The following is a 27,939-nucleotide window of genomic DNA, read 5'->3' as shown; positions in this document are numbered from 1 at the left end:
TTGTTGTAGATTCTTCATTATGTTGATGCTCTTTAGCATTTAGTGTGATTTTGGAATGGCTGGTACTGGTTGTTCCTTTCTATGTGTAGTGCCTCTTTCAGGAGCTCTTGTAAAGCAGGGCTGGTGGTGACAAAATCTCTGAGTACTTGCTTGTTCGCAAAGGATTTTATTTTTCCTTCACTTGTGAAGCTCAGTTTGGCTGGATATGAAATTCTGGGTTGAAAGTTCTTTTCTTTAAGGATGTTGAATATTGGCCCCCACTCGCTTCTGGCTTGTAGAGTTTCTGCCGAGAGATCTGCTATGAGTCTGATGGGCTTCCCTTTGTGGGTGACCCGACCTTTCTCTCTGGCTGCCCTTAGTATTTTCTCCTTTATTTCAACCTTGTTGAATCTGACGATTATGTGCCTTGGGGTTGCTCTTCTTGCAGAATATCTCTGTGGTGTTCTCTGTATTTCCTGCATTTGAGTGTTGGCCTGTCTTGCTAGGTGGGGGAAGTTTTCCTGGATGATGTCCTGAAGAGTATTTTCCAGCTTGGATTCATTCTCTTCGTCCCCTTCTGGTACACCTATCAAATGTAGGTTAGGTCTTTTCACATAGTCCCACATTTCTTGGAGACTTTGTTCATTCCTTTTTGCGCTTTTTTCTCTGATCTTGGTTTCTCATTTTATTTCATTGAGTTGGTCTTCGACTTCAGATATTCTTTCTTCTGCTTGGTCAATTCGGCTATTGAAACTTGTGCATGTTTCGCGAAGTTCTCGTATTGTGTTTTTCAGCTCCTTTAATTCATTCATATTCCTCTCTAAGGTATCCATTCTTGTTATCATTTCCTCAAATCTTTTTTCAAGGTTCTTAGTTTCTTTGCGTTGATTTAAAACATGTTCTTTTAGCTCACAAAAGTTTCTCATTATCCACCTTCTGAAGTCTAATTCCGTCATTTCGTCACAGTCGTTCTCCGTCCAGCTTTGTTCCCTTGCTGGTGAGGAGTTTTGGTCCTTTCTAGGTGGCGAGGTGTTCTGGTTTCTGGTGTTTTCCTCCTTTTTGCGCTGGTTTCTTCCCATCTTTGTGATTTATCCACCTGTTGTCTGTGTAGTTGCTGACTTTTTGATTGGATCTCTGTGTGGACACCCAGACTGTTGATGATGGAGTATTTCTGTTACTTGGTTTTCCTTCTACCAGTCTAGCCCCTTTGCTGTACGACTGCTGAGGTCCACTCCAGGCCCTGCTTGTCTGGGGTGCACCTGTAGCGGCTGCGGAACAGCGAGGGATGCTACCAGTTTCTTTTTCTGCTATCTTTGTCCCAGGATGATGTCTGCCGAATGTCAGTCTTATGGATACAGAGGGGTCAGGGATTTGCTTGAGGAGACAGTCTGTAGGAGCTCAAGTGCTGAGCTGTGAGCTCTGTTGTTCATTCAGGGCTGCTAGGCTGCTATGTTTAGTTCTGCTGCAACCTAACTCGTAAGAAAACCCCTTTTTTTTCCTCAGATGCTCTGTCTGGGGGGGGTTGGCGCTTTCCTTGTGAGTGTCTGCCTCACTGTCCTGCCCAGCTAGGAGGCAGTCTAGTCACTTTTTGCCTGCCGAGGCTCCGCCCTGCTGGTGTGAGGTTCGCCCTTTTCCTGCAGGCTCCACCCTTCTGCTGTGGTCTACGCCCTGTTGCCACGGGCTACGCCCTGTGGCGGAGTCTCTCTGTTGTACCTGGTTGCCTCGGCAGCAGCAGGCTGCGTCAGCAATGGGCGTGTACCTCAGTAGGGGCTGATTGCCTCGGTAATGGCTGATGCCCCTCCCCCGCGGAGCTGTGCTTTAAAAAAAAACCTATTCACCGGGAGCGTTTAGAATCACCATTTTGTTTGTCGCACTGCACTCCCCCAAACGCTGAGTCCCTGGGATTTCCTGAGCTGGGTCACAGTTCAAGACCCGTTCAGTCTCAAGTTCAGCCCTCTCGGGTCTTAGTTTGCTGGTTCAACAGGGCACCCGTAACAGTGCGCTTTTGTATGGAGTGCTGTGGAGCGCCTCTGCGCTCCGGCGCAGGCCGGAGCCGCACCAGCTGCCGGCTATGCCAGCGGAGACCTCTGCCTGGTGTCCCGTGTCTCTTTTATACCTGGGAATTTCCCCGTTCTGTGGGCAACTAAGATCCGTCTGGAAATGCTTTCCCGACTCACCCTCTCCGTGCATCCAGTGAGAGCTTCAATCCTGGGTTGTTCTCACAGCGCCATCTTGAGTCGTATATCTCTCCTAGCGTGTAGTGCCTCTTTTAGGAGCTCTTGTAAAGCAGGCCTGGTGGTGACAAAATCTCTGAGTACTTGCTTGTTCGCAAAGGATTTTATTTTTCCTTCACTTCTGAAGCTCAGTTTGGCTGGATATGAAATTCTGGGTTGAAAGTTCTTTTATTTAAGATTGTTGAATATTGGCCCCCACTCTCTTCTGGCTTGTAGTGTTTCTGCCGAGAGATCTGCTGTGAGTCTGATGGGCTTCCCTTTGTGGGTGACCCGACCTTTCTCTCTGGCTGCCCTTAGTATTTTCTCCTTTATTTCAACCTTGTTGAATCTGACGATTATGTGCCTTGGGGTTGCTCTTCTTGCAGAATATCTTTGTGGTGTTCTCTGTATTTCCTTCATTTGAGTGTTAGCCTGTCTTGCTAGGTGGGGGAAGTTTTCCTGGATGATGTCCTGAAGAGTATTTTCCAGCTTGGATTCATTCTCTTCGTCCCCTTCTGGTACACCTATCAAACGTAGGTTAGGTCTTTTCACATAGTCCCACATTTCTTGGAGACTTTGTTCATTCCTTTTTGCGCTTTTTTCTCTAATCTTGGTTTCTCGTTTTATTTCATTGAGTTGGTCTTCGACTTCAGATATTCTTTCTTCTGCTTGGTCAATTCGGCTATTGAAACTTGTGCATGCTTCGCGAAGTTCTCGTATTGTGTTTTTCAGCTCCTTTAATCCATTCATATTCCTCTCTAAGTTATCCATTCTTGTTACCATTTCCTCATATCTTTTTTTTAAGTTCCTTAGTTTCTTTGCATTGATTTAATACATGTTCTTTTAGCTCACAAAAGTTTCTCATTATCCACCTTCTGAAGTCTAATTCCGTCATTTCGTCACAGTCATTCTCCGTCCAGCTTTGCTCCCTTGCTGGTGAGGAGTTTTGGTCCTTTCTAGGAGGCGAGGTGTTCTGGTTTCGGGTGTTTTCCTCCTTTTTTCGCTGGTTTCTTCCCATCTTTGTGGGTTTATCCGCTTGTCGTCTGCGTAGTTGCTGACTTTTCGATTGGGTCTCTGAGTGGACACACAGATTGTTGATGATGAAGTAATTCTGTTACTTGGTTTTCCTTCTACCAGCCTAGCCCCTTCGCTGTATGACTGCTGAGGTCCACTCCAGGCCCTGCTTGTCTGGGGTGCACCTCTAGCAGCTGTGGCACAGTGAGGGATGCTACCTGTTTCTTTTTCTGCTATCTTTGTCCCAGGATGATGCCTGCCAAATGTCAGTCTTTTGGATATAGAGGGGTCAGGGAGCTGCTTGAGGAGACAGTCTGTACTTTTTTGGAGCTCAATTGCTGAGCTGTGAGCTCTGTTGTTCATTCAGGGCTGTTAGGCTGCTATGTTTGATTCTGCTGCAACAGAGCTCATTAAAAAAAAACCCTTTTTTTCTCAAATGCTCTGTGTTGGGGGGTTCGGGCTTTATTTTTCGATGTCCGATGAGGTGTCCTGCCCAGCTAGAAGGCAGACTAGCCACTGTTTGGCTGCCGAGGCTCCACCCTGCTGTTGTATGATTCGCCCTGTTCCTGCAGGCTCTGCTGTGGTCTCCGCCACGCCCTGCGGCGGAGTCTCTTTGTTGTAGCATGTTGCCTCGGCAACGGCAGGCTGCGTCAGCAGTGGGCGTGTATCTCAGTAGGGATGGGTTGCCTCGGCAATGGCTGGCTGCGTCAGCAGTGGGCGTGTATCTCAGTTGGGGCGGGTTGCCTCGGTAGTGGTGGACGCCCCTCCCCCACAGAGCGTCTCGGACCGTCTGCTCGGGATAGTTTGAAATCGCGGTTTTGTTCGTCCCACTGGGTATCCCAAACGATCTGTCCCTGCAATCCCCTGGGCTGGCCTACTGTCCAAGTCTCGTTCAGTCTCAAGTCCAGCCCTCTCAAGTCTCAGGTTGCCGGTTCAACAGGGCACCCGGACAAGCGCGCCCTGTGGGGATTGCTGGGTAGGGCCGGCCACCGCTGCCCCGGCTGCCGGCTTCACCAGGCAGTCCTACTGCCTGGCGTCCCGTGTCTTTTTTATACTTGGGAGTTTCCCCGTTCTGTGGGCAACAAAGATCAGTCTGGAAATGCAGCTCCGACTCACCTGTTTGCGGATTCAATGAGAGCTCCAATCCTGGGTTGTTCTCACAGCGCCATCTTGAGTCCTCCCCCCAGAATGTTCTTTATAAGGCTGCAGTGCTGGCTTTACTCTACCAATGGGAAGTATTTAGGTGAAATTCCTGGTCAGTCTCCCAGAAAAGTATCATAAAATGGAAAGAGAAAAGACCCTCCATCACAAACCTTGGTTAAACAGAGGGGAGAAATAATTAAAAAGTGCCAGGAGATAAAAGACTTTTTCTTTTTCTTTTAGAGATAGGGTCTTGCTATGTCATGCCGTGGCTATTCACTGGCATGATCACAGTACACTACAGCCTCATATACCCAGGCTCAAGCAATCCTTCTGTCTCAACTTCTTGAGTAGCTGGTACTGTAGGACACCCCACCTCGCTCAGCTGAGAAAAAGTTTTAATGGCATAATGTCCAAGAAAATTGTCTTGTTTTAATTTATGAAAAGACTCCCTCTTACCTTTAACCTCCAAACTGAGATGAAGGAAGAAGTATCAAAAAGTGTACTTTCCCACTTTGTCCTATCCGGACTCCTATAAAAGCAGAGCCTGAAGCAAGAATAAAAATGATAACAATTTGTTTGGGAAGTACAATGACAGTGAGGAAAAAGAATGAGTCATGTAAAGATGGAATGCAATTTGATGTATTATAGTACCATAGCTGCCCACTACTTCACAACAAGTTGCTAAGAGACCAGGCAAGTTGCTTAGCAAGCTTGGACATTCAGCATGTAGGACTTACTTCTCTAGAACAATTTCAACGACTGTCACAGGAAAGAATAGCACTCAGTGTCTGAAACAAAAAGCTAAATTTATTGCTTGCTAGGCAAGGGAGAACATTACTTGTAAAACAGTGTCTCTGAACCAAGCAAGAACTAATCTCATACAGGATTTGGGAAATGTGAAATCTAGAATTAGTGGGCTCTCAGAAGTGGGGTTTGGAGGGTTTTCCACTGTGTAAGTATGGGCACTGGAATGAGGTTGTAGCTGATTGGTTCAGCTACATCTCTCCCCTCAGCTGCCACTCAGGAAGCCAGGTTTTATGCCTCATAGTGTGCTATTTCATCCAAGTCCAAATATGGACCAGCAACCTGGTATAGATGGAGCATCAACTGAGAGAAAGAAAAGAGAAAGAGAGAGAAAAGGAAATCATACTGCTCATTTAGTCATGGAACATTAAGTTAGCAGATGACTTAGAGGGCCTGGCCCTGGACCATGAAGACTAAGGCATAAACCTTTCTTGATGAGGGGACCTAGGTGGAGGTTATCTATAGGGAATAATATCCGAGAATTACTAGGAATTTCAGTTCCTCTTCTTTCTCACTTTTCCTTCAAAAATGAATGGAACTTTTGAACCCAAACTACTATCCCCACATTGCCCTCCATAAACGTCTGATCCTGGGTTTCCCTAAAACATGAAGAAGACAAAACCTTTTCACTGTGCAACTCAAGAGAGACCATTATAATGATCCTTCTTGTCAGGGATTTACCACTCCTGGACCCACTACATAACAGTAATTTTCAGGTATGCCCTAGCAGAGAAAGAGTAGAGCTTGGTCTCCGTGCCCTGGTGATCTCCCCTGAACAAGAAAGCTCCAGGTCTCCAAACACTGGAACACATGTCAGAGCAGAGAATCTGGTCTGATGAGCTGTGATTAAAGGCAGAAAAAGACCTTCTAGCGCCGGTAACTCTCCCAATCTCTGATCTAGCTCTGCTTCTCTCTTTAGTCTATTCACATCCTCTCTCTTTAATCTCGATAGATTTCCCTAACAGCATCCCACGAGGAGAACTTCCAAATTCAAGGCTGCTCAACGAAGAGAGCTAGTAGGAGAATACCAGAATCACAGGTTTGTGTGAAAATTAGCCTGGAGAGAAAGGCTTTCTTGTTCTTGTGGGAAAGATGGAAACCTTCATCTTCTTACTAGAGAAGAGATGGATTAAGTGGTTTAGGTACCTTTTACAAACACTGTTTATTAGGGTAAGGAAATGTATTTCCATTTTTGTTTACTAAAAGGGTATTTTTGTTATGAGTAGATGTTAAATTTTATCAAAATATCTTATGTTTATTGAGATAACTTTATTATTGCTCTCTTAAAATATGTGTGGCAAAGTATATTAATTGGTCTGTCTAAGGTTAAATAAGGTTTGCATTCTTAGATCTGAAAACCCAACTTGCTCATGATGTATCAACCTTTTTCTATATTGTTGGGCTAATTTTGAGAGTTAATACTTTATGTAAGGCTTTGATTCAGTGAATCATGCATGAGATTGACTTATAAATTTCCTTCCTTATTCTGTTCTTTGAATCAAGGTGATGCCAATCTTATAAATGGAGATGGGTAGTGTTCCTTTTTCTCTTCCCTGGGGAACTTTGTAGAATAATAAAAGTCTTCCTTTCTTCAGTTTCAGTAGAAATTAACAGTAAAGTCATCTAGGTCAGTTCCCTATATAGAAAAATTTTTGACTGCTGCCACAATTTCTTTGATTGTTCTAGTATTACTCAACTTTGCAATTTCTTTTTAAGTCCATATTGTTAGGTGGTGATATTTCTATTTTGTCTAAAATTTCAAATTTATTAGCATAAATGTATTTATAATATTCTTGGCTTATCTTTTCATGGTCCAAGCATTTGTAAAAGTATTCTATTTTGAGTTCCTGATATTAAACATTTGTGCCTTCTCTCTTTTTTCCTAATTAATTTCTCCAAAGGTTTGTTAATTTTATTAGCCCTTTCAAATGGTTAATCTCTGCTGTATTTAATCTCTCTATTGTATGTTTGCATGTTATTTCATTAATTTCTGCTGTCTCTTATTATTTCTTCCTCCTACTTTACTGAATTTATCTCACTTATTAATCTCTAAAGTTCCTGAGATATGTGATCAGTTCAATAATTTCAGTTTGTTGTGATTTACGAGTTTTAAGACTATAAAATATCCTCTATCTGCTATTGCTGAGTTCCACAATTTTAATAAATGCTATTATTAGTTCAAAACTTTTCATTTTTAATAAATTTTGTTTTGACATACATTATTTAAAAGTTTAAAAATAAATAAAAAAGTTTGTTTCTCTTTTTCTAATATTATGGGTTTTTTTTACAGTTATTTCATTGATTTCTAGCTTAATTATGTTGTGACTAGACAACATTTGAAAAAAATACATCTCTGAAATTTCTCAAGAGTTGCTTTGCAGCCCAGTAAGTGATTGATTTTGGCAAAGTTTCTGAGTGAACTTACAAAAATATGTATTCTGCAGTGGGTGGGTATGGTGTTCTAGAACTGTTAGGCCTAGTTTATTAAATGAACTGTTTAAATCATCTTTATTGTGCCAATTTCTGAGACACTGATGGATTTATTTATTCTTGGAGTTCTTTCAATTTTTGTTTGTCAATTTTATCTGGTATTAATGCACCTATAAGTGTTTTCTTTTGGTTACTATAAATATAGCAAATATGTTTCCTTTCTTTTACCTTCAACTTTTCAAAATCTGCTGCACTGCACACAGATTTATGTTTTGTTTTTATAACTTATCTGCTATTATTTAACTTTTAACTGGAGTATTTAGAATGTTTACATTTAATATGGCTATTAATATATTTGTTTTTGTTTGTTTGTTTGTTTGTTTGTTCATTTGTTTTGAGAAGAGTCTTGCTCTGTCACCCAGGTAGGGAGCAGTAGCATGATCATAGCTCACTGCGACCTTGAACTCCTGGGCTTAATTGAACTCCCATCTCAGTCTCCCTAGTAGCTAGGATTACTGGCATGTGCCACCATTCCTGGATAGTGTTTTGTTGTTGTTGTTGTTTGTTGTAGAGACAGAGTTTTGCTACGTTGCCAAGCTGGCCTAAAACTCCTGGTCACAAGTGATCCTCCCACCTCAGCCTCCTGAAGTGTTAGGATTACATCTGTAAGTCACCACATCAATCCTGGTATATTTGCTTTTAAATCCACACTTACTTTATGCTTGCTATTTGCCTCAACTGTTCTATTGAGGATGAGGGAAAGTGTTTCTTTTCTTGGTTAGGCTAGCTAATGAACTATCAATTTTATCTTAAGTCTGTAATCCACCTTGAGTTGATTTGTATAAATAGAGATAGAGATACAGTTTCATTTTTCTACATGTGATTAGCAAGTTTTCCCAGCACCATTTCTTGAATTGCGGCACTGTTTACAATAGTAAAGACCTGGAACCAACCCAAATTTCCATCGATGATAGACTGGACAAGGAAAATGTGGCATATACACACCATGGAATACCATGTAGCAATAAAAAACGATGAGTTCGTATCCTTTGTAGGGACATGGATGAATCTGGAAACCATCATTCTCAGCAAACTGACAGAAGAACAGAAAATCAAACACCACATGTTCTCACTCATAGGTGGGTGTTGAACAATGAGAACACATGGACACAGGGAGGGGAGCATCACACACTGGGGTCTGTTGCGGAGGACTAGGGGAGAGGCAGCGGGGGGTAGGGAGGTTGGGGAAAGATAACATAGGGAGAAATGCCAGATATAGGTGACAGGGGGATGGAGGCAGCAAACCACATTGCCATGTATATACCTATGCAGCAATCCTGCATGATCTGCACATGTACCCCAGAACCTAAGGTACAATTAAAAAAAAAAAAAAAAGAACAACTAAGTCTCTCCATGTGGTTTGATTCATGTGATTTGTTTCCACCTTTCTAGAATTCCACCAACACTGCTCTACCAGCACTTGTCCAGAGGCTGATTGGAGCCAGTCCATCATGCAGCCATGAATATTTACTGGGCACCCACTACATGTCAGGCTCTAGGAAATAGAATATGACAGTATCTAGAGCCCTCCATTTACACCCTGGCCATTTGAAAGCAGCACTATCATAGACACCACAGGACTCATAAGGGTCTTAGAAACTCACTTGAAACAAAGCAAGTCAGGAGAGGAATGATCAGCAGCAAACTAACACAGGAACAGAAAACAGAACACTGCGTGTTCTCACTCACAAGTAGGAGTTGAACAACGAGAACACATGGACACAGGCAGGGGAACATCACAGACTGGGGCCTGTCAGGGGTGTGGGACTAGGGGAGGGAAAGCATTAGAGTAGTTTGTTTAGCAAATGTTTACTGTAAGCCTATTATGTGCTGAGCTTGATATGTAAGAAGTGTGGCTCTCTGGACAGGAGACAGAACACTAAAAATGACAACTACTAATCTTTGGCTGCCTGGCATGCTTCCTCATTTCACATGATATCAGCAGTTTAGCATCCCAAACATCCTTTAGAGAAGCAGCCCTTTCTCATTCTTGGTTTGAGTGGTTTGAGTGGACTGATCCCAGCCTATCCAAAGTGGATTCAACTCCTAGGACCATAGCAATTTGTTAATTTAGGCCCAAAAAATGTCAAGTACAAGAGTTCTGTTGAAAGCATTCAGAAAAGAGGTGGCCTCTCACACTAAACATTTCTACCTAAATAGTGGATGTTAGAAATCCCTTAGAAAGGAAGCTGCAACAATAAATGGGTCTAGTAGTTGGTGGCCATGCTTTGTTACTGCCTTGTGTATTGCTCTACCATAGCCCTCCCCAAACTATACTCTATCTCCTCTTTCTAAGGGAAAGAGACACATCTCCAACATGTTTTGTTCTAGCACAAGAGAAGGGCTCAAACACATACTCACTAAAGAAACTATCCTGATGGATTGGCCATGAAAGCATTGGTGGTTCTGTCACTGGAAACTCAGGTTTCTAGTGCTCTAGTATCTCTACTGGCTGTTACCACATCCTACAGTCCACCTCATGAGCTTGGGTTCCTGCTCTAGGCTGAATAGGTGATCCACTCTGAGTCATCAGCTGTGGGTGCTGATGTGGTCACTGCACGATTCTCACACAAGCCCCCAGAGGACGTCATCAGGCAGAGGCAGTGGGGGTGGGCAGCATTCATAGAAAACCTTCTGTGATCAGGCACCGCAAAACCAAAGAGGAACATGAAGTCACTGAGTCCACTCCACCTCCTTCCTCTCCCAAGAGCTAAAAGAGAGCAAGGAGGAAACAACAGCAGCTCCAACCAGGGCAGACTTCCTGAGATGATGCAACCAATCCTGCTCCTGCTGGCCTTCCTCCTGCTGCCCAGGGCAGATGCAGGTGAGTGACCTGGGGGCCCAACCCCATCCCACAGGTCCCCTGCCCTTTCTTCACATTCCTGATCCATCTATCTACCAGGAATATTCTGAACTCCAGCTCCCATCCTACCGAGACCCCCCAAGAGTGATGCTGGATAAACTATCAGCAGGAATGGCAGAGCAAAACACTGTTCTCGAGAAGAGCCAGTGGGTGCTATCCCCTCCTCAGAGCCCACCTTTGTCACCTGGAGAGTGGTACTTTCCTAGAAGTAAATGGCAGAGGACGAAATATTAAATTATTCTAGAGTGGGCCTGGCTTCTGTTTCTGAGATAAGACAGGTGCTTCTCTCACTGTCTTCTTAGGAGAGAAACCCAGAGCTCAGCTGCCTACAGAATTGGTGCAGTCACTGTCCTCAAAGCACTGTTAATGCGTTTGCTCAGTCCCATTCTCCAATTCTGCTTTTCTTCTCTGGTCTTTAGTGGCTCCCTTCTTTCTGAAGATGAGGCACTGTGGCAGGCCCCAACTTCCCTGCTTTCTAGAATTCCACCAGCACTGCTCTACCAGCCCTCATCCAGAGGCTAACTGGAGCCAGTCCATCATGCAGCCAGGAACATTTATTGGGCACCCAGCACATGTCAGGCTCTAGGAAATAGGATGTGACAGTATCTAGAGCCCTCCACTTAACACTCTGGCCGTTAGAAAGCAGCACTATCCTAGACACCACAAGACTCCTAAGGGTCTTGGAAACTCACTTGAAACAAAGCAAAGTCAGGAGAGGAATGATCAGGAGCCTCTGGAATTTCACTGTCCCTAAGACAGGTATGCTCGCATTCAACTACATATGGAAGAAAGATTTCAGACCAAAGCCTGCTATTCTTCCCTTTTTCAGAGCAGGAAATTGAAGCCCCTTCCTCCAGGCCCCTCCCAACTCCAGGCTATCCCAGGCTCCCAACTGCCCAGGAGTTCTGGAACCATCAAGCAGGAACTCACCCAGCAGACTGCATGGGTGCACACAAGCAGACAGACTTTTCCTTCAGGGGAGATCATCGGGGGACATGAGGCCAAGCCCCACTCCCACCCCTACATGGCCTATCTTGCAATCTGGGATCAGGAGTCTCTGAAGAGGTGTGGTGGCTTCCTGGTACGAGAGGACTTCGTGCTGACAGCTGCTCACTGTTGGGGAAGGTGAGGAGCAGAAAACAGCCCCATGCCCTCCTGGAAACACTTCACAGAGACCCATGCCTTCTTCTCAAGGAGCCCCCTGGGCTCCTGGGAGCACATATACCAGGAAGGCTCCTTAGAGGGTGAGAAAAGGGCAGGTAAGCTTGTGAGGAGAGGGGAAGGTCAGTTCCAGAGGCACTGCTGAAGTAAGAAAGAGCAGAGTGACCAAGCCTGCCATATATAGAACTGGGGCATACTTTGGCATAAGAATGCAATCTGAAGTAATTTCACTTGTGTCTCTAGGGGGAACCAACCCCTGAGAAACCTGGTGCAATTACCAGAATTCCAATTCCTGGAGGCCAACTGTCCCCTCAATTTCCCCTCAGCTGCAGCCCTGCCCTGCCCCAGCTGTCACCTGCTCTTACTGCTCCTGGGTTGTATCCCCTATGACTCCACCCCCATCCCCACTCTGCTTTCTGTGCAGTTCTATAAATGTCACCCTGGGGGCCCACAATATCAAGAAACAGGAGAGGACCCAGCAGAGCATGCCTGTGAGAAGAACCTTCTGCCACCCAGATTATAATCCTGAGAACTTCTCCAGTGACATTATGCTACTGCAGGTGAGGCACACTCCTGCCACTCTTGCTCTTCTTGGTACAGTTGGTTCCACTCCCACTGTGACACCAGCCTTCCCCTCCTTTCCATCCTGGCCTCTTGGTCAATTCCTGTGCCTCAGAGGAGAGGGAAGACGGCACTGTCCCATCACTGTGTCAGGGCCCAGAAGTTCATTGGCTGACCTGGACTTTCTTGCCTCTTCCCCAACAGCTGGAGAGAAAGGCCAAGAGGACCACAGCTGTACAGCCCCTCAGGCTACCCAGCAGCAAAGCCCAGGTGAAGCCAGGGCAGGTGTGCAGTGTGGCCGGCTGGGGACGGACAACCCCCATGGGAACATATTCACACACACTACAGGCGGTAAACCTGACGGTGCAGGAAGATCGAAAGTGTGAATCCTGCTTACGCAATTATTACGACAGTACAGTTGAGTTGTGTGTGGGGGACCCAGAGATTAAAAAGGCTTCCTTTAAGGTAAGACTACGTATCTGCCTGGATTGGCTCTGGGGAGAAAGATGTTTGGGGAAGATCTGAGACCTGGAGACCCAAGCAGTGGGGAACTCCTTCACCCACTAGACAGTGATCTTTCTCTCTGGAAAAAGAAAAGGGGAACAGACAGAGCTGGGGAGAAATTAGGGCCTCTGCAAACTTACCAGGAGGCTTATGGTGGTTGGTGCTCCTTTGGAAGGATGAATTTGCAACACCCCACCCACCACAGGTCACAGATATTAGGAAACTATGATCACTGGGGGTGCAATAATTACAATCAGGTATGTCTTCAGAGGCTGATACCCAACGTGGTTAATCAGCTGGTACTCCATGCTGGGTATCAGCCCTCCTTGCCTGCTTCAGCCAATTGTCCCACATACCTGGGATCTAGGGGAGATGACAGAGGCTGGCCCCTGGGATAAGGTGAAGCAATAACAATGTCCAGGGCCAGAATTTGGCACCTGGAGACCACCAGGAGCCTGCCCTGCCCTCTGGTCTCCCATGTACAGGCTGTGCAAGTTGGCCTTCACTAAGAGGGGGCTTGAGATGGCAGAAAGGGCAGGACCAAGAGAAGCATCAGCTCAATCCTTCCACTCTCTATTCACAGGGGGACTCCGGAGGCCCCCTTGTGTGTAACAAGGTGGCCCAGGGCATTGTCTCTCATGGACCACGCAATGGCAAGTCTCCACGGGCCTTCACCAAAGTCTCAAGCTTTGTACACTGGATAAAGAAAACCATGAGGCCGGGGACGATGGCTTACACCTGTAATCCCAGGACTTTGGGAGGCCGAGGCAGGTGGATCACGAGGTCAAGAGTTTGAGTCCAGCCTGGCTAAGATGTTGAAACTCCACCTCAGTTAAAAATACAAAAATTTGCCAGGCATGGTGGCATATACCTGTAATCCCAGCTATTCAGGAGGCTGAGGCAGAAGAACCACTTGAATCCAGGAGGCAGAGGTTGCAGTGAGCCAAGATCATGCCACTGTACTCCAGCCTGGGTGACAGAGCAAGACTCCATGTAAAAAAAAAAAAAAAAAAAAAAAAAAACGAAAGGAAAAGAAAACCAGGAAATGCCACTAACTACAGGAAGCAAACTAAGCTCCCTTTGTGATGAACCACCTTCTCTGGAGCTGAGTCCAGATTTATACTGGGAGAGGTGCCAGCAACTGAATAAATACCTCCAAGCTGAGTGGAAAGGCTGGTTTCTTGTTTATTCATTGACCCTCATTCACAAGCACCAGGTCTGTGTTATGCAGGCCAATGACACAATTTTGCTGCTTTCTGCTTTCTCCTCTTCCCTCACCCCTTGCCACCTCCCCAAACACCCACTCAAAGCTGATGCCCAGCTCTTTCTTATCCATACCAGTTTCGACAGGGCCTGCCCTTCTGCCAGGGCTGAAGCTGATCACCATCAGGAGACAACGTGGACCACTTTGGTTGTGGGGCTCAGAGTAAACTTCTTATTTACTTCTCCAGTGTTACACGACAGAGAAAAAAGGGATAATACCATGGGACCTAGCTCCTCACATCCCACTGGGGCTCCTCATTCTCCCCTGGGCTTAGTTCCTTTCTCTGCCTTCCAGGCTCAGCTCACCCTCCAGCCTCTTGGCTGCCCTTCTCTTCATCCCTGCTGAACATTCTCAGAATCTACCAACTGTTGTCCTCTCCAGACCACGCTGATCTGATCTGTCCCTTCCTCATATCTCCCCACCTAAGATACCCAGAGACCCATGTGGTTCCATAGGGCCTTGCCACTGAAATGCCAGACCACCTCATGTCCTGGCAGAGAGGGACCTCAAAAAAACCAGGCCTGCACTGGCAGCAGGTAGGACCCAGGGAGGACAAGGCTGGCAGGGTCTCTCTCCAACCCTTGGCTCCATCTCTTCCCTAGATAGAGCCAGCTCAACCTCTCCCATCCAGCCCAGTGTCCTCCCATACACTCAAGGTTCACTGCCCACCTAGGCAGTCAGCAGCCTGAGCCCCTTTAAACCTGTTCCTCTTGGTCACTGCTGGCCTCTAGGCTAAGATTCCCTGCTGGCCACCTGGGCTACATCAGCCCTTTGACTTCAAAAGGGCTCATTCATGCATCAGGATTTGAGTTCAAAAGGGCTCATTCCTGCAGCAATATTTGCTGATTTATTTCTATCAACCAGCAAATAATCATTAAGTACTTACTACACACCAAGCATAGAGGATAGTAAGTGAACACAATAGCAGGCTATCATCTGAACCCAAATCAAACTGACAATGTTGAGAATTTTCATACAAATTGTTTCACTCCCTTTCCATCTTTCAGATTAGTTCACAAGATCTAGCTGTATATGGAAATCTATGGGAATAAAGTATTTGTATCTTATTTTTATTTCCGTTTTTTCTGAGGCCCCTCTCTGCCAGGGCATGAGGTGGGCTGGCATCTTAGTGGCAAGGCCCTTATGAAACCACATGGGTCTCTGGGTATCCTAGGTAGGAAGATATGTGAAAGGGGCTAGATATTCATACAGTTTGTATGAATATTGTCATGTGTGACTCCAGAACAGCAGTGTATGGGATTTGAAAATCACTTTAATCATTTAGTTGCTAGACATGAAGTTGTCAAACTGTTCAATGGAGCATCCTCTTCACCTAGGGGAAAGAGCAGCAGAACAGGAAGAAGACAACTAGTGCAGGCTTCTTTTCATTTGTTTAAAAAGTATCTGCTGAGAGCAACATGAACGACCTGGTGTCTGAGTACCAGCAGTACTAGGATGCCATGGCCGATGAACAAGGGGAGTTTGAGGAGGAGGAGGGCGAGGACTAGGCTTAAAAACTTCTCAAACCAATCGTGCATCCTTAATGAACATCTGTTGTCCTCAAGCATGGTCTTCCTACTTTAAACTATGGTGCTCAGTTTTGCCTCTGTTAGAAATTCACACAGTTGATGTAATAATGTGGAATTCCTCTAAAAATTACAGTATTGACTGTGAAGGTATCTATACTAATAAAAAAGCGTGTGTATTTTTAAAAAAGTATCTGATTCTGCCTGTACAGAGTGAAACAAGAATCAGGAAGGCTCACACGGGCTGGAAAAATGGATAAATGCCTCTAATATTCAGGCCACTCGGTTACTGCTACATCCATCGTTTTTAAAACTTCCTGGACTTGTGAATGTTAGGAAGTTATGGGCTTGGAGGCCACCAATAGAGTATATTTTGTTGAATGAAGGTTGCCTTGTGTTAAACTCACCCTGCCAAACACTCCCAGAAGCCACCCCTTCAAAGTATTGTTGTTAATACAAGGTACTGCCTGGGAGTTGAACATAAACACTAGCTTGAAGTTAATGCCTCCCTGTCTCAAATATACACAGCACTGCACTCTTATGGCATGGAGTAAAATTTTTCTCTAGGATCATGTAATCCTCAAAGTCATGCCCAACACATTAAACATATCTACAACCAAGGACTCCCACAGAGTCTACTTCACTCCCCGGCCACCTCCAGCAGAGCAGGTGCTGGTATCCATGGCTGGGAGATCTAAAGACAGATCACATTACAGGACCCTGCAGACATTCCCCAGCTGGCACCTGGTAGCCCCACTGGGAGGATGGACCCAGAAGAGCAATAACAGTCAATGCAGTTCAGCTGTCAGAAAGCCCCGCCTCTAGGGGAAGAGGGAGAGCACCACATCAAGGGATCACCCCATGGGATAATAGAATCTGAACAGCAGGCCGTGAGTTCCAGACCTTTCCACTGAAATAATCTACCCAAATGATAAGGAATTAGACAGGTAATTCTGGTAATATGACAAAACAGAGTTCTATATCATCCCCAAAAGATCCAGCTCCTCAGCAAAAGATCCAAACCAAGAAGAAATCTCTAAATTGCCAGATAAAGAATCCAGAGGATTATCTACTTAAGGAGATACCAGAGAAAGGTGAAAAACAACTTAAAGAAATGTATATATGTGTATATATATATATATTTATATATATATATATGATATGAACGAAAAATTCTCCAGAAAAATAGATATCATAAAGAAAAAATAATCACAACTTCTGAAAATGAATGACATGCTTAGAGAAATACAAAAGGCACTGGAAAGTTTCAACAATAGAATAGAACAAACAGAAGAATAACTTCAGAGCTCAAAAACAATGTTTTCAAATTAACCCAATGAGACAAAGACAAAGAAAAAATAATTTTTAAAAAATGAACAAAGGCTCCAAGAAATTTGGGATTATGTTAAACAGCCAAACCTAAGGATAATTGATGTCCCTGAGGAAGAAGAGAAATCTAAAACCTTGAAAAACTTATTTGAGGAAATAATTGAGGAAAATTCCCCTGGCCTTGCTGGAGATCTAGACATCCAAACACAAGAAGCTCAAAGAACGCCTGGGAAATCCATCACAAAAAGATTATCACCTAAAGTTCTATCTCAATTCTGTTAAAGTAACAGCAGGATTAGCACTTTATGAATATCTAGAACAATAGTAGAAGGAAACATGCTTAAACATTAATGATGATCTCTTGTGGTGGAATTCTTGGTAAATTTAATTTTATCATTTACATGTTCTCTATTTAACTATATATGTATATTTATACATATATACATTTTTGTTTATGGACAGCCTATGGCTGTGAGCCAATGGTCATCAGAGACATGGCTCTCTGAACACTGAGAGAATATTTAGTGGACAGTTATTATCAGAATGATCAGCATCCCTTTTCCCATCAACTGGCAACAACAACTAGTGTTTCTCAAGGGCAATCCCCTCCTCATTCATAGGCACCATGGATGGGGTAGGACAGTCCCCACCTCAGCTTAAGGAGGGCTAAATAACCAAAGCATAAAGCAATCAGGCCACTATATTTCAATGGACTCAATGATGACTCATTTTGGTCCAATAAATATCAAGTCCAGAACTTTTTGCAGAACTGTGGAATAAGAGAAGTTCTCTTTGTCACAGAATATTTACATTTAAAGAGGGGATTCTAAATATTCTAAAACTACAAACATGAAATAGTGGTAAGATAGAAATGGGTTGCCATTTAGAGTATTTGTTGGGTGTGTGCAACTCAGCATACTGCTAAGGCAAGTCCAGCCTCCATATCACACCAACAAGCAGATTTCCGCACCATGACGCATACTATCTTGTGCTCTAACCACAGATTTTCAGTCTACTCTTGCTAACCATCAACTCTTCAAGGGCAAGAACCATGTCTCTCATATCCCGGGATCTGGTTTGCTAAATAATTATTCATGAGTTTATCCGAGTAGAAAAAGAGCCAACACCTGAGAAAAAGAGATATTCTTGGTTCTTCCGTCACTGAGGAGCTTCTGGGATTCCAGCCTTCCTGCTAGCTGCAGCCACAGCTTCAACAGCTCCACCTCCTTGTTCTTTATTCTTGCTTTTACATTGTTACTCAGCAGCAGGAGTGTAAATGTGGTGACAGTGCCATGTCCACCTAAACCAAGCCGGAGAATTTTAATAAACCACCTTCTATAATGACACCCATAGAAACCAGAAGGGGACAAGTCTAGGAGGTCTCTGAAGTTACTGTACCCACCCCTCCTTCATCCTCCTCCAGGATTTGCTTCTGGAAGGAGTCAACACCAACAGCTCTGACCTAGGCAGCCTTCCTGAGAAAATGCAGCCATTCCTGCTCCTGTCGGCCTTTCTTCTGCCCCCTGGGACTGGGACAGGTAAGTGACTATCCCTATTCCAGAGGCCTGAACCTATCTATAAGACAACCTGCACCCATGAGCACTGGTCAGGCATTTTCATCAATCTGAACCCAGCTCCCATTCCACACCCAGACTTATAAATATGAGGCTAGATAGTCTCAGCAAAGATCAAAAAACGAAGGGATTCCCTAAAAGGTTCAGTAGGTGTTACCCTCTCCCTAGACCTGTTCTTTATGACCTGGGGTGTGAGTTATTCTTAGAAAGGCACTTGATGGGGAATGTGAAGCTAAAAAAAGATAAGTAATTATTATCCTACACTCCAACCCAGGAAAGGGAATCTCAGACACCAAGTTGCAGTCATGGGAGTTGTCACTGGACCCAGCTTAAGAACCATTTAAATTATTCAGTGCCCCCACCCAATTACCCTTGCCCAGGAGAGAAGGTCATGGTGAAACTGATCTCAGAGGTGGCAAGACGACTGTGTCCATAGCTCTCCCATTACCTTGGCTCCACACAGGCTTTGCAATCCATTTTTAGTTGGTTTCGCCACTTCCCTCTGCCTTTCCAGGCCCTTGGCCACTCCAGTGACCTGGTGGTAACCCCCTCTAATATCCCTGATGTCCTGAATTCCACCAGCATTACCCCCACCAAACCTCAACCAAAGGCTATTCATTTATGCAGCCAAAGAACACTTACTGAGGACCAAGAATGTGTTAGACCCTTGGACATGAGAATTTTAGAAAATCCAACTCCAGAAGCTCATGGGTAGATCATTAGAAAATGGCACCAATCAGGAGGATAGGAACGGCTCAGAGGGATCAGAAAGATTCACTCAGAAGGAGGAACCAGGGAAGTTCTGTCCAGCATCCTTTGGGAATCTCCCATTGTGAAAACAGATCTTTCTTCCTCCATACGTTTCTGAAGCAGGATGCAGAAGTCAAGCACTGTCCCTTCTTTCTCAGAGGAGACTGTAAGATTTGAAGTTCAGAAAAGCTTATTCTACCTGCAAGGAGTGCTGCCTGCAGAGCTCAGGAGGACCCTCCCTCACCATCTGCAGCACACAAAAGACTTTGCCCTCAATCACTGTCTTTCTAAGCCTTCTCCCCTGACCACAGCCATCCCCAGCTACTTTATCTTCCAGGCTTTCCTTTCAGAGGAAATCATCGGGGGCCATGAGGCCAAGCCCCACTCCTACCACTATATGGCCTTTGTTCAGTTTCTGGATAAGAAGAGTAAGGGATGTGGTGGCATCCTAGTGAGGAAGGACTTTGTGATGACAGCTGCTTACTGCTGGGGAAGGTGAGGAGCAGCACCAGCTCACCTCCTGAGCCCCCTACAAGGACCTTTGCTCTTTCCCGGATGACTGCGGCCCAGAAGAGCTTTCAGAGTTCCTGGTAACACAAGCCCATGAAAGCTCATCGGAGCAGCCACCTAGGATGATAGGACTAGGATGACGAAAGGCTGAGAAATAGGACAGGCTCAGAGGGTCAGAAGTCAAAGCAAGTGGCATGGTTTCATACACGGGTCAAATAAAAGCAGTGGTGAATGTTGAATGCGTGCATTAAGGGTCAAAATGCAAAACTGAGCAATTCCATATTTCCTGAAGGCAAGAGAAAGCCCCCAGACGCCCTACTCTTCATGTCTTTGTGAAGCACAGGGCACAGTCACTCCACCCTGGAGCCCTTTTGTCCCCTCAACTTCCCCTTAGCTGCAGCCCTGCCCTGCCCCAGCTGTCACCTGTTCTTACTGCTCCTGGGCTGTATCCCCTATGACTCTACCCCCATCCTCACTCTGCTCTCTGTGCAGCTCCATAAATGTCACCTTGGGGGCCCATAATATCAAGGAACAGGAGAGGACCCAGCAGTTCATCCCTGTGAGAAGAGCTTTCCCCCACCCAGCCTATAACCCTGAGATCTTCTCCAGTGACATCATGCTACTGCAGGTGAGGCACACTCCTGTCACTCTTGCTCATCTTGGTCCAGTTGGTTCCACTCCCACTATGATCCCAGCCCTTCCCTCATATCCATCCTAGCCTCTTGACCTGTCCCTGTGCCTCAGAGGAGATGGAAGATGGTGCAGCCCCATCACTGTGTTGGGGTCCTGAAGGCCATTGCCTGACCTTGACTTTCTTGCTTGTTTCCCACCAGCTGGAGAGAAAAGCCAAGCAGACCTCAGCTGTGCAGACCCTCCGGCAACCCAGCAGCAAGGCCCAGGTGAAACCAGGGCAGGTGTGCAGCGTGGCTGGCTGGGGCCGTGTCTCAATGGGCACTTTAGCAACCACACTGCAGGAAGTGTTGCTGACAGTGCAGAAGGACCAGGAATGTGAATATGTCTTCCATGCCTATTACAGCAGAGCCACCAAGATTTGTGTGGGGGATCCGAAGAAGACAAAGACCGGTTTCAAGGTTGGGTTTCCAGCCTCTACCCAGAAGGACTGCAGGGAGAGAGGAATTTGAGGGACTTCTGGGGAATGGCAGTGGACAGATCCTCATGCTCCCAGCCCAGTGCTTGGGTAGCCTGTTTCCCTGTTTCCCCCAGGAATCCAGTCTTTCATCCACTCCTAAAGACTAGGTGGATTGGGGTGTTTGGAGGAGAAGGATCTGTCATCCCACAGTCACTTATCACCAGAGTGACTGAGAATCGCAGAGAAAGGCTTGGTCTGGGGAGAGCCAGAAAGCACAGCCAGGGCCATGCTGGAGACCCAGGACTGAGGGAGGCTGGCAGTGATGTCACACACAACCTCTAACAGAGACCACCCATCCCAGGAAAGGCCAGCTCAGTCTTTCCTCTCTCTGTTCACAGGGGGACTCCGGGGGGCCCCTCGTGTGTAAGAACGTGGTCCAAGGTGTTTTCTCTTATGGGAAAAACAATGGGATGCCTCCAGGAGTCTACATCGAGGTCTCACACTTCCTGCCCTGGATAAAGAGAACAATGAAGTGCCTGTAACAGCAGGCATGAGACTAACCTTCCTCTGGGCCTAACCATCTTCTCTGGTACAGAGGCAAGACTCCCATGGGGGTGGACATCCCGGATTGCAGGGCTATAATAAATGGATCTCTAGCGTAAATATGACTGAAGTTCTTATTTATTCATTGAACCATCTTCAGAATGTAACGATGCTGTTCCAGGCATCCGTCTGCTGTCACTTCAGGCTTTTGCTTCCTCCTTTCTCCCCCAGCTTTCTCTCTTCCCTAAATCCTATGCTGTACGGATTTCTCACCAATTTCTCAATCATGTGTCTTTGATACTGAACCCTCTGTCAGAGCTAGTTTGAACTCCATTACAAACAATCTTCACCACCCCACCACAAAAAAATAAATAAATAAACCTCTCTGGACCTTAGGAATTTCTTATCATCTCGAAACCAACCAACTGCTCCACTAACAATGTGGCAGAGAATGGAGCAGGGAAGTGAAAAGCAAATAACTCCAGGGACCCAGGAGGCCAGGGCCCATGTCATGAGCACCCAGTTTCCTATTTCCAGGGCTTGTCCTCCAGGGGCAGGCAGGCTCCTCCCAAGCCAGGCCTGCCTGCAGCTTAGGAGGCCAAAATGCACCTCTGTCCCTAGGTCTCATTTCCCTGCCCTAGGCCCAGCACTGAGCTCAGTCAACCTCCTTCCTTCCTGGCTGGCCTTCCCAGCTCCCTAGTGTTTTCACTCAAGTGCCCTCACCACCAGTTTCTTTCCCTTCTAGCTCACCCTGCTCTGAAGCCAGCCTCTCTCTCATCTTCCATAACAGAGTTCCAAGTTCTGTGTAAATTCTCCCCTACTGCTTGTCCCAGCCTGACCTGGGCTGCCAGCCCACCTGATGCTGATCAGAGGAGCCAGCTCTCACCTTCCACCTGGGAAGGGCTGGCTGAGGCCCTCAGTCCAGCACAGCGTTCCCCAGGGGCTCAGGCATCACCTTCTGTGGAGCCAGTCATGGCCTCAGCAGCCTCAGCATCACCACTCAGCAGCCTCAACCTCTTTCAGCCTGGCCTGGCCTCAGACCCAGACACCCACTGTTGGCAATCTGGAGTTATGGCAGCTGTGCACCAGAGGGCTCCAAGGCTACTAGGCTGGGAGCACCACTATGCCATTTATCAATAGACAAATCCTTCTGATATCTCTCTTTGTGCCAAGCATATAATAGTCTCTGTCTCTGCTTTTGGAAAATTTACAATAATAAATTTCATCTCGATTCTCCTGGTTCTTCTCTTTCCACCAGGCAGGTCAGTTTGCACAAATGGATATGTATTTGTAATCCACAAGTCTTGTTTTGAAAATAATTAAATTCTCTGTATTCTACCTGTAGCCTCACATGCATGATCTGGTTTGATTCCAGGATAGTGTGTGATATTAGAAGAAACTTGGAGATTCTCAGGTCCTGAGGTTTTTAATCTATGCTCAGTGGAGTCTGTGTCCAGAGGTGTGGAAGTGTATTAGTCTGTTCTCACATTGCTAATAAGGATATACCTGAGATTGGGTAATTTATAAAGGAAAGAGGTTTAATTGATTCACAATTCCACATGGCTGGGGAGACCTCACAATCATGGCGGAAGGCAAAGTAGGAACAAAGTCACGTCTTACATGGCGGCAGGCAAGAGAACTTATGCAGGGAAATTCCCCTTTATAAAACCATCATATCGCATGAGACTTATTCACTATCATGAGAACAGCACAGGAAAAACTGGCCCCCATGATTCAATTATCTCCCACCGGGTTCCTCCCACTACACATGGGGATTAGTACAATTCAAGATGAGATTTGGGTGTGGACATGGAGCCAAACCATATCAGGAAGGAAGGAAGAAGACAACCAGAGCAGCCTTAGTTTTGTTTATTCTTCATATAGAAGACATGAACCTCAGTCCACAAACCTAAGAAATGCTACAGTTCAAGTGTGAGACAGTTAATATAACAGTGACCCTGTTAACTTTGTTTAGGATCCTTATCTCTCAAATAGTACCACTAGTGAGTTAAATGTGACAGAACCCTATAAACTCACAAGAGCTGAAAACACTGAATCAAATGGGACTAACACTGAAAAAAGTAGAAACTTCACTGAAAAGAATAACAAATAAATCCCACACATGGGGGAAAAATCCAGCACATTGAAAAATAAAATGAAAATGACACAAAGAAATAAAAAGACATTAGAAATCATCATGGCAGAAGGGAGGCAGGACTAGATTGCAGCTCCAACTCACACAGACAGGGCAGCCCGCGGAGGTTCACATTGTGATTTTTTTCTCCATATCAACTACAAAAACAAACCAGCAACCCCGAAAGGACCCACAGACCTCTGAAAGAGCAAACTGCTCCTGCATGACCATGTAGGGAGACACCCTAAATACTGTGAGTGCTCCAACTGTGGAAGTTGAAAAGGGAAATCCTCTACTCCTGAACACACATTCGCACTGGAGAAACTGAAACTCTGTTTACGGAAGAAGTTTTCAACCTTAGCTGGCACTGAGTCAATTTAGAGAGTTGAGAGAAATACAGGGGTAGAGGAAGCAGCAGAAAGGCTCTGAGAGCTCCCTGGGTCCCCAGGCAAGCCATTCCTGCCAGGTACCACAGGGATCCACTGGGAGGGTGGCCAGAGGAGCAACGGGAAAACACCACAAGGAGAAGGAAAGCTCCAAATGAACTTTGTAATAATTTGAATGGGGCAAGAAGCCTCCTGGCCAGAAATCAGGGAAGGGCATGAATCCAGTGTGCAGACTCCACAGGCGAGGAAAGAACTGAAGCCCTTTTCTTTCACACCAGGGAAGTGGGTAGCCTGGGGCAAGTTCTCATGCCCAGCTCACTCATTGCCCGGAAACAGACTCAGGTTTGTTAGGGGGGCACAGTGGGAGTGAGATTGGCCCTTCAGTTTGCATGGGAGCTGGGTGAGGCCTGTGATTGCCAAATTTCCCCCACTTCCTTGACAACCTGCATGACTCAGCAGAGACAGCCATAATCCTCCTAGGTACACAACACCATTGACCTGGGAACCTCACCCCCATTCTCCACAACAGCCACAGCAAAACCCACCCAGGGAGAATTTGAGCTCTGATGCCTAGCCCTGCCACCATCTGATAGTTCTTCCCTACCCACTCTGGTAGCCGAAGACAAAGGGCATATAATCTTCAGAGTTCTAGGACACTGTCCATCACTGGTTTCTTCCATACTACCACAGCTGATGCTGTCTGGAAGGCACCACCTCCTGGCAGGAGGCCAAACCAGCACAAAAATAGAGCATTACACCACCAAAGTGAAGAACTTTCATGGAGTCCACTTCACCCCTCTGTCACCTTCACCAGAACAGGTGCTGGTATCCTTGGCTGAGAGGCCCATAGATGGTTCATATCACAGGACTCTGTGCAGATGACCCCCAGAACCAGCTGGGTAGACTTGCTGGGTGGATAGATCCAGAAGACAGACAGCAATCGCTGCAGTTTTGCTCATAGGAAGCCACATTTATAGGAAAAGGGAGAGAGTACTATATCAAGGGAACACCCCATGGGACAAAAGAATCTGAACAACCTTCAGCCCTAGACCTTACCTCTGACAGAGCCCAACCAAATGAGAAGGAACCAGAAAACCAACTCTGGTAATATGACAAAATAAGGCTCCTTAACAACCCCAAAAAAATCACATTAGTTTACCAGCAATGGATCAAGAAGAAATCCCTGATTTACCTGAAAAAGAATTCAGGAGGTTAGTTATTAAGCTAACCAGGAAGAAGCCAGAGAAAGGTGAAGTACAATGCAAGGAAATAAAAAAAAAAAAATCCAGAAAGTGAAGGGAGAAATATTCAAGGAAATAGATAATTTAAAGCAAAAAAAAATCAAAAATTAAGGAAACATTTGACACACTTATAGAAATGCAAAATGCTCTAGAAAGTCTCAGCAATAGAATTGAACAAGTAGAAGGAAGAAATTCAGAGCTCAAAGACAAGGACTTTGAATTAACCCAATCCAACAAAGACAAAGAAAAAAGAATAAGAAAATATGAACAAAGCCTACAAGAAGTCCGGGATAATGTTAAACAAACAAACCTAAGAATAATCTGTGTTTCTGAGGGAAAAGAGAAATCTAAAAGTTTGGAAAACATATTTGGGGGGATAATTGAGAAAAACCTTCCCAATCTTGCTAGAGACCTAGACATCCAAGTACAACAATCACAAAAAACACCTGGGAAATTCATTACAAAAAGATCATTGCCTAGGCACATTGTCATCAGGTTATCTAAAATTAAGAAGAAAGAGAGAATCTTAAGAGCTGTGAGACAGAAGCACCAGGTAACCTATAAAGGAAAACCTATCCAATTAACAGCAGATTTCTCAGCAGAAACCTTATAAGCTAGAAGGTTTTGGGACCTTGTCTTCAGCCTCCTCAAACAAAACAATTACCAGCCAAGATTTTTGTATCCAGCAAAACTGGGCATCATTATAAAGGAAAGATACATTCTTTTTCAGACAAACAAATACTGTGAGAATTTGCCACTACCAAGCCTCCACAATAAGAACTGCTAAAAGGAGCTCTAAATCTTAAAACAAATCCTGGAAACAGATCACAACAGAAACTCTTTAAAGTGTAAATCACACAGGACCTATGAAACAAAAATACTAGTTCAAAAGCAAAAACAAAAAGGAAAAAAAGTACACAGGCAACAAATAGCACAATGAATGCAACAGTATCTCACATCTTAATACTAACATGGAAATGCCATAAATGTTACAATTAAACTACTTTAAATTTAATATGGAACCAGAAAAGATCCTATATAGTCAAGACAATCCTAGGCAAAAAAAAAAAAAAAAGCTGGAGGCATCAAGCTATCTGACTTCAAACTATACTACAAGTCTTCAGTAACCAAAACAGCATGGTGCTGGTACCAAAACAGAAATATAGACCCATGGAACAGAACAGAGATCTCAGGAATAATGCCACACATCTACAACCATCTGATCTTTGACAAACCTGACAAAACAAGCAATGGGAAAATGACTCCTTATTTAACAAAGTGTGTTCGGGAAACTGGCTAGCCATATGCAGAAAACTGAAACTGGAACCCTTCTTTATACCTTATACAAAATTTAACTAAAGATGGATTAAAGATTTAAATATAAAACCTAAAACCATAAAAAGGCTAGAAAAGAAACCTAGGCAATACCATTCAGGACATAGGCATGGGCAAAGACTTCATGACTAAAACACCAAAAGCAATGGGACAAAACCCAAAAATTGACAAATGGGATCTAATTAAGCTAAAAAGCTCTGGCACAGCAAAAGAAACCATCATCAGTGTGAACAGGCAACCTACAGGATGGGAGAAAATTTTTGCTATCTATCCATCTGACAGAGGAACTTAAACAAATTTACAAGAAAAAAACCAACAACCCTATCAAAAAGTGGGTAAAAGGTATGAATAGACACTTCTCAAAAGAAGACCTTTATGCAGCCAACAAACATGAAAAAAAAGCTCATCATCACTGGTCATTAGAAAAATGCAAATAAAATCACAATGAGATACCATCTCACACCAGTTAGAATAGCAATCATTAAAAAGTCAGGAAACAACAGATGCTGAGAGGATGTGGAGAAATAGGAATGCTTTTACACTGTTGGTAGGAGTGTAAATTAGTTCAACCATTGTGAAAGAAAGTGTGGCCATTCCTCAAGGATCTAGAACCAGAAATACCACCTGACCTAGCAATCCCATTACTGGGTATATACCCAAAGGATTATAATCATTCTACTATAAAGACACCTGCACACGTATGTTTATTGCAGTATTCTTCACAATAGCAATGGATTAGAAACAACCCAAATGCCAATCAATGACAGACTGGATAAAGAAAATGTGGCACATATACACCATGGAATACTATGCAGACATAAAAAAGGATGAGTTCATGTCCTTTGCAGGGACATGGATGAAGCTGGAAACCATCATTCTTAGCAAACTCACACAGGAACAGAAAACCAGACACTGCATGTTCTCACTCATAAGTGGGAGTTGATGAGAACACATGGACACAGAGAGGGGAACATCACACACTGGGGCTTGTCAGGGAGTCGGGGGCTAGGGAAGGGAAAGCATTAGGAAAAATACCTAATGTATATGATGGGTTGATGGGTGCAGCAAACCACCATGGCACATGTCTACCTATGTAACAAAGCTGCACGTTTTGCATATGTATCCCAGAATATAAAGTATTAAAAATAAAAGATACAGAACTGCAAAATGGATAAAAATCTCACAACCAACAATCTTCTGCCTTCAAGAGACACACCTAACACATAAGGACTCACATAAACTTAAAGGGGTGGAAAAAGGCATTTCATGAAAATGGGCACCAAAAGCAAGCAGGGGTAGCTATTCTTATATCAGACAAAACAAACTTTAAAGCAACCATGGTTAAAAAGACAAAGAAGGGCATATAATGGTAAAAGACTTTGTCCAATGGGAAATATCACAATTCTAAAATATATGTACCTAACACTGGAGCTCCCAAATTTATAAAACAATTACTAATAGACCTAAGAAATGAGATAGACAGCAACATAATAATAGTGGGGGACTTCAATACTCCACTAACAGC

General features: G+C 44.7%; 2 protein-coding genes and 1 long non-coding RNA gene across 5 annotated transcripts in view; 2 read left to right on the top strand and 1 right to left on the bottom strand.

Moving 5' to 3' along the window:
* LOC144577375 (uncharacterized) overlaps positions 1-27,939 on the bottom strand; it is a 182,632-nt gene that overhangs the window by 52,134 nt on the left and 102,559 nt on the right. Inside the window, exons 1-2 of one of the 2 annotated variants that reach the window (XR_013521121.1) lie at positions 17,979-27,939; positions 4,806-4,893 (exon numbers count right to left, since the gene is read on the bottom strand). The exon at positions 17,979-27,939 is cut by the window's right edge and continues 23,931 nt beyond it. The exons of the other annotated variant lie outside the window; for it this stretch is intronic. This is a non-coding gene — a long non-coding RNA (uncharacterized LOC144577375). The remainder of the gene's footprint in view (positions 1-4,805; positions 4,894-17,978) is intronic. 2 annotated transcript variants of the gene reach the window in all.
* GZMB (granzyme B) lies at positions 10,377-14,143 on the top strand. 2 transcript variants are annotated; one of them, NM_001267748.1, is made up of 5 exons: positions 10,377-10,467; positions 11,484-11,631; positions 12,092-12,227; positions 12,433-12,693; positions 13,316-13,787. In NM_001267748.1, exons 1-5 carry the CDS (start codon positions 10,413-10,415, stop codon positions 13,526-13,528), a joined length of 813 nt encoding a protein of 270 aa, NP_001254677.1. In that variant the 5' UTR covers positions 10,377-10,412; the 3' UTR covers positions 13,529-13,787. The 2 variants fall into 2 exon arrangements, with proteins under 2 accessions (NP_001254677.1, XP_035114507.1); XM_035258616.3 differs by having other exon boundaries at positions 10,383-11,631; positions 13,316-14,143.
* GZMH (granzyme H) lies at positions 18,115-21,317 on the top strand. Its single transcript, XM_009005847.6, has 5 exons — positions 18,115-18,389; positions 19,526-19,670; positions 20,178-20,313; positions 20,519-20,776; positions 21,174-21,317. The coding sequence occupies exons 1-5, from the start codon at positions 18,335-18,337 to the stop codon at positions 21,315-21,317; spliced, it is 738 nt and encodes a 245-aa protein (XP_009004095.1). The 5' UTR covers positions 18,115-18,334.

This window comes from Callithrix jacchus, chromosome 8, assembly GCF_049354715.1.
Source record: "Callithrix jacchus isolate 240 chromosome 8, calJac240_pri, whole genome shotgun sequence".
Lineage (NCBI taxonomy): Eukaryota > Metazoa > Chordata > Mammalia > Primates > Cebidae > Callithrix > Callithrix jacchus.
The sequence above is the reverse complement of the archived record's forward strand: the minus strand, read 5'-3'. Positions and strand labels throughout refer to the sequence as shown.

Excerpts from the sequence above, each read along its gene's own strand:
- GZMB (XM_035258616.3), top strand. The coding sequence starts at position 11,288 with ATGGAAGAAAGATTTCAGACCAAAGCCTGCTATTCTTCCCTTTTTCAG. Across the intron at positions 11,632-12,091 it reads GCTGCTCACTGTTGGGGAAG|TTCTATAAATGTCACCCTGG; the intron begins GTGAGGAGCAGA and ends CTTTCTGTGCAG. Across the intron at positions 12,694-13,315 it reads TTAAAAAGGCTTCCTTTAAG|GGGGACTCCGGAGGCCCCCT; the intron begins GTAAGACTACGT and ends CTCTATTCACAG.
- GZMH (XM_009005847.6), top strand. The coding sequence starts at position 18,335 with ATGCAGCCATTCCTGCTCCTGTCGGCCTTTCTTCTGCCCCCTGGGACT. Across the intron at positions 20,314-20,518 it reads GTGACATCATGCTACTGCAG|CTGGAGAGAAAAGCCAAGCA; the intron begins GTGAGGCACACT and ends GTTTCCCACCAG. Across the intron at positions 20,777-21,173 it reads AGACAAAGACCGGTTTCAAG|GGGGACTCCGGGGGGCCCCT; the intron begins GTTGGGTTTCCA and ends CTCTGTTCACAG.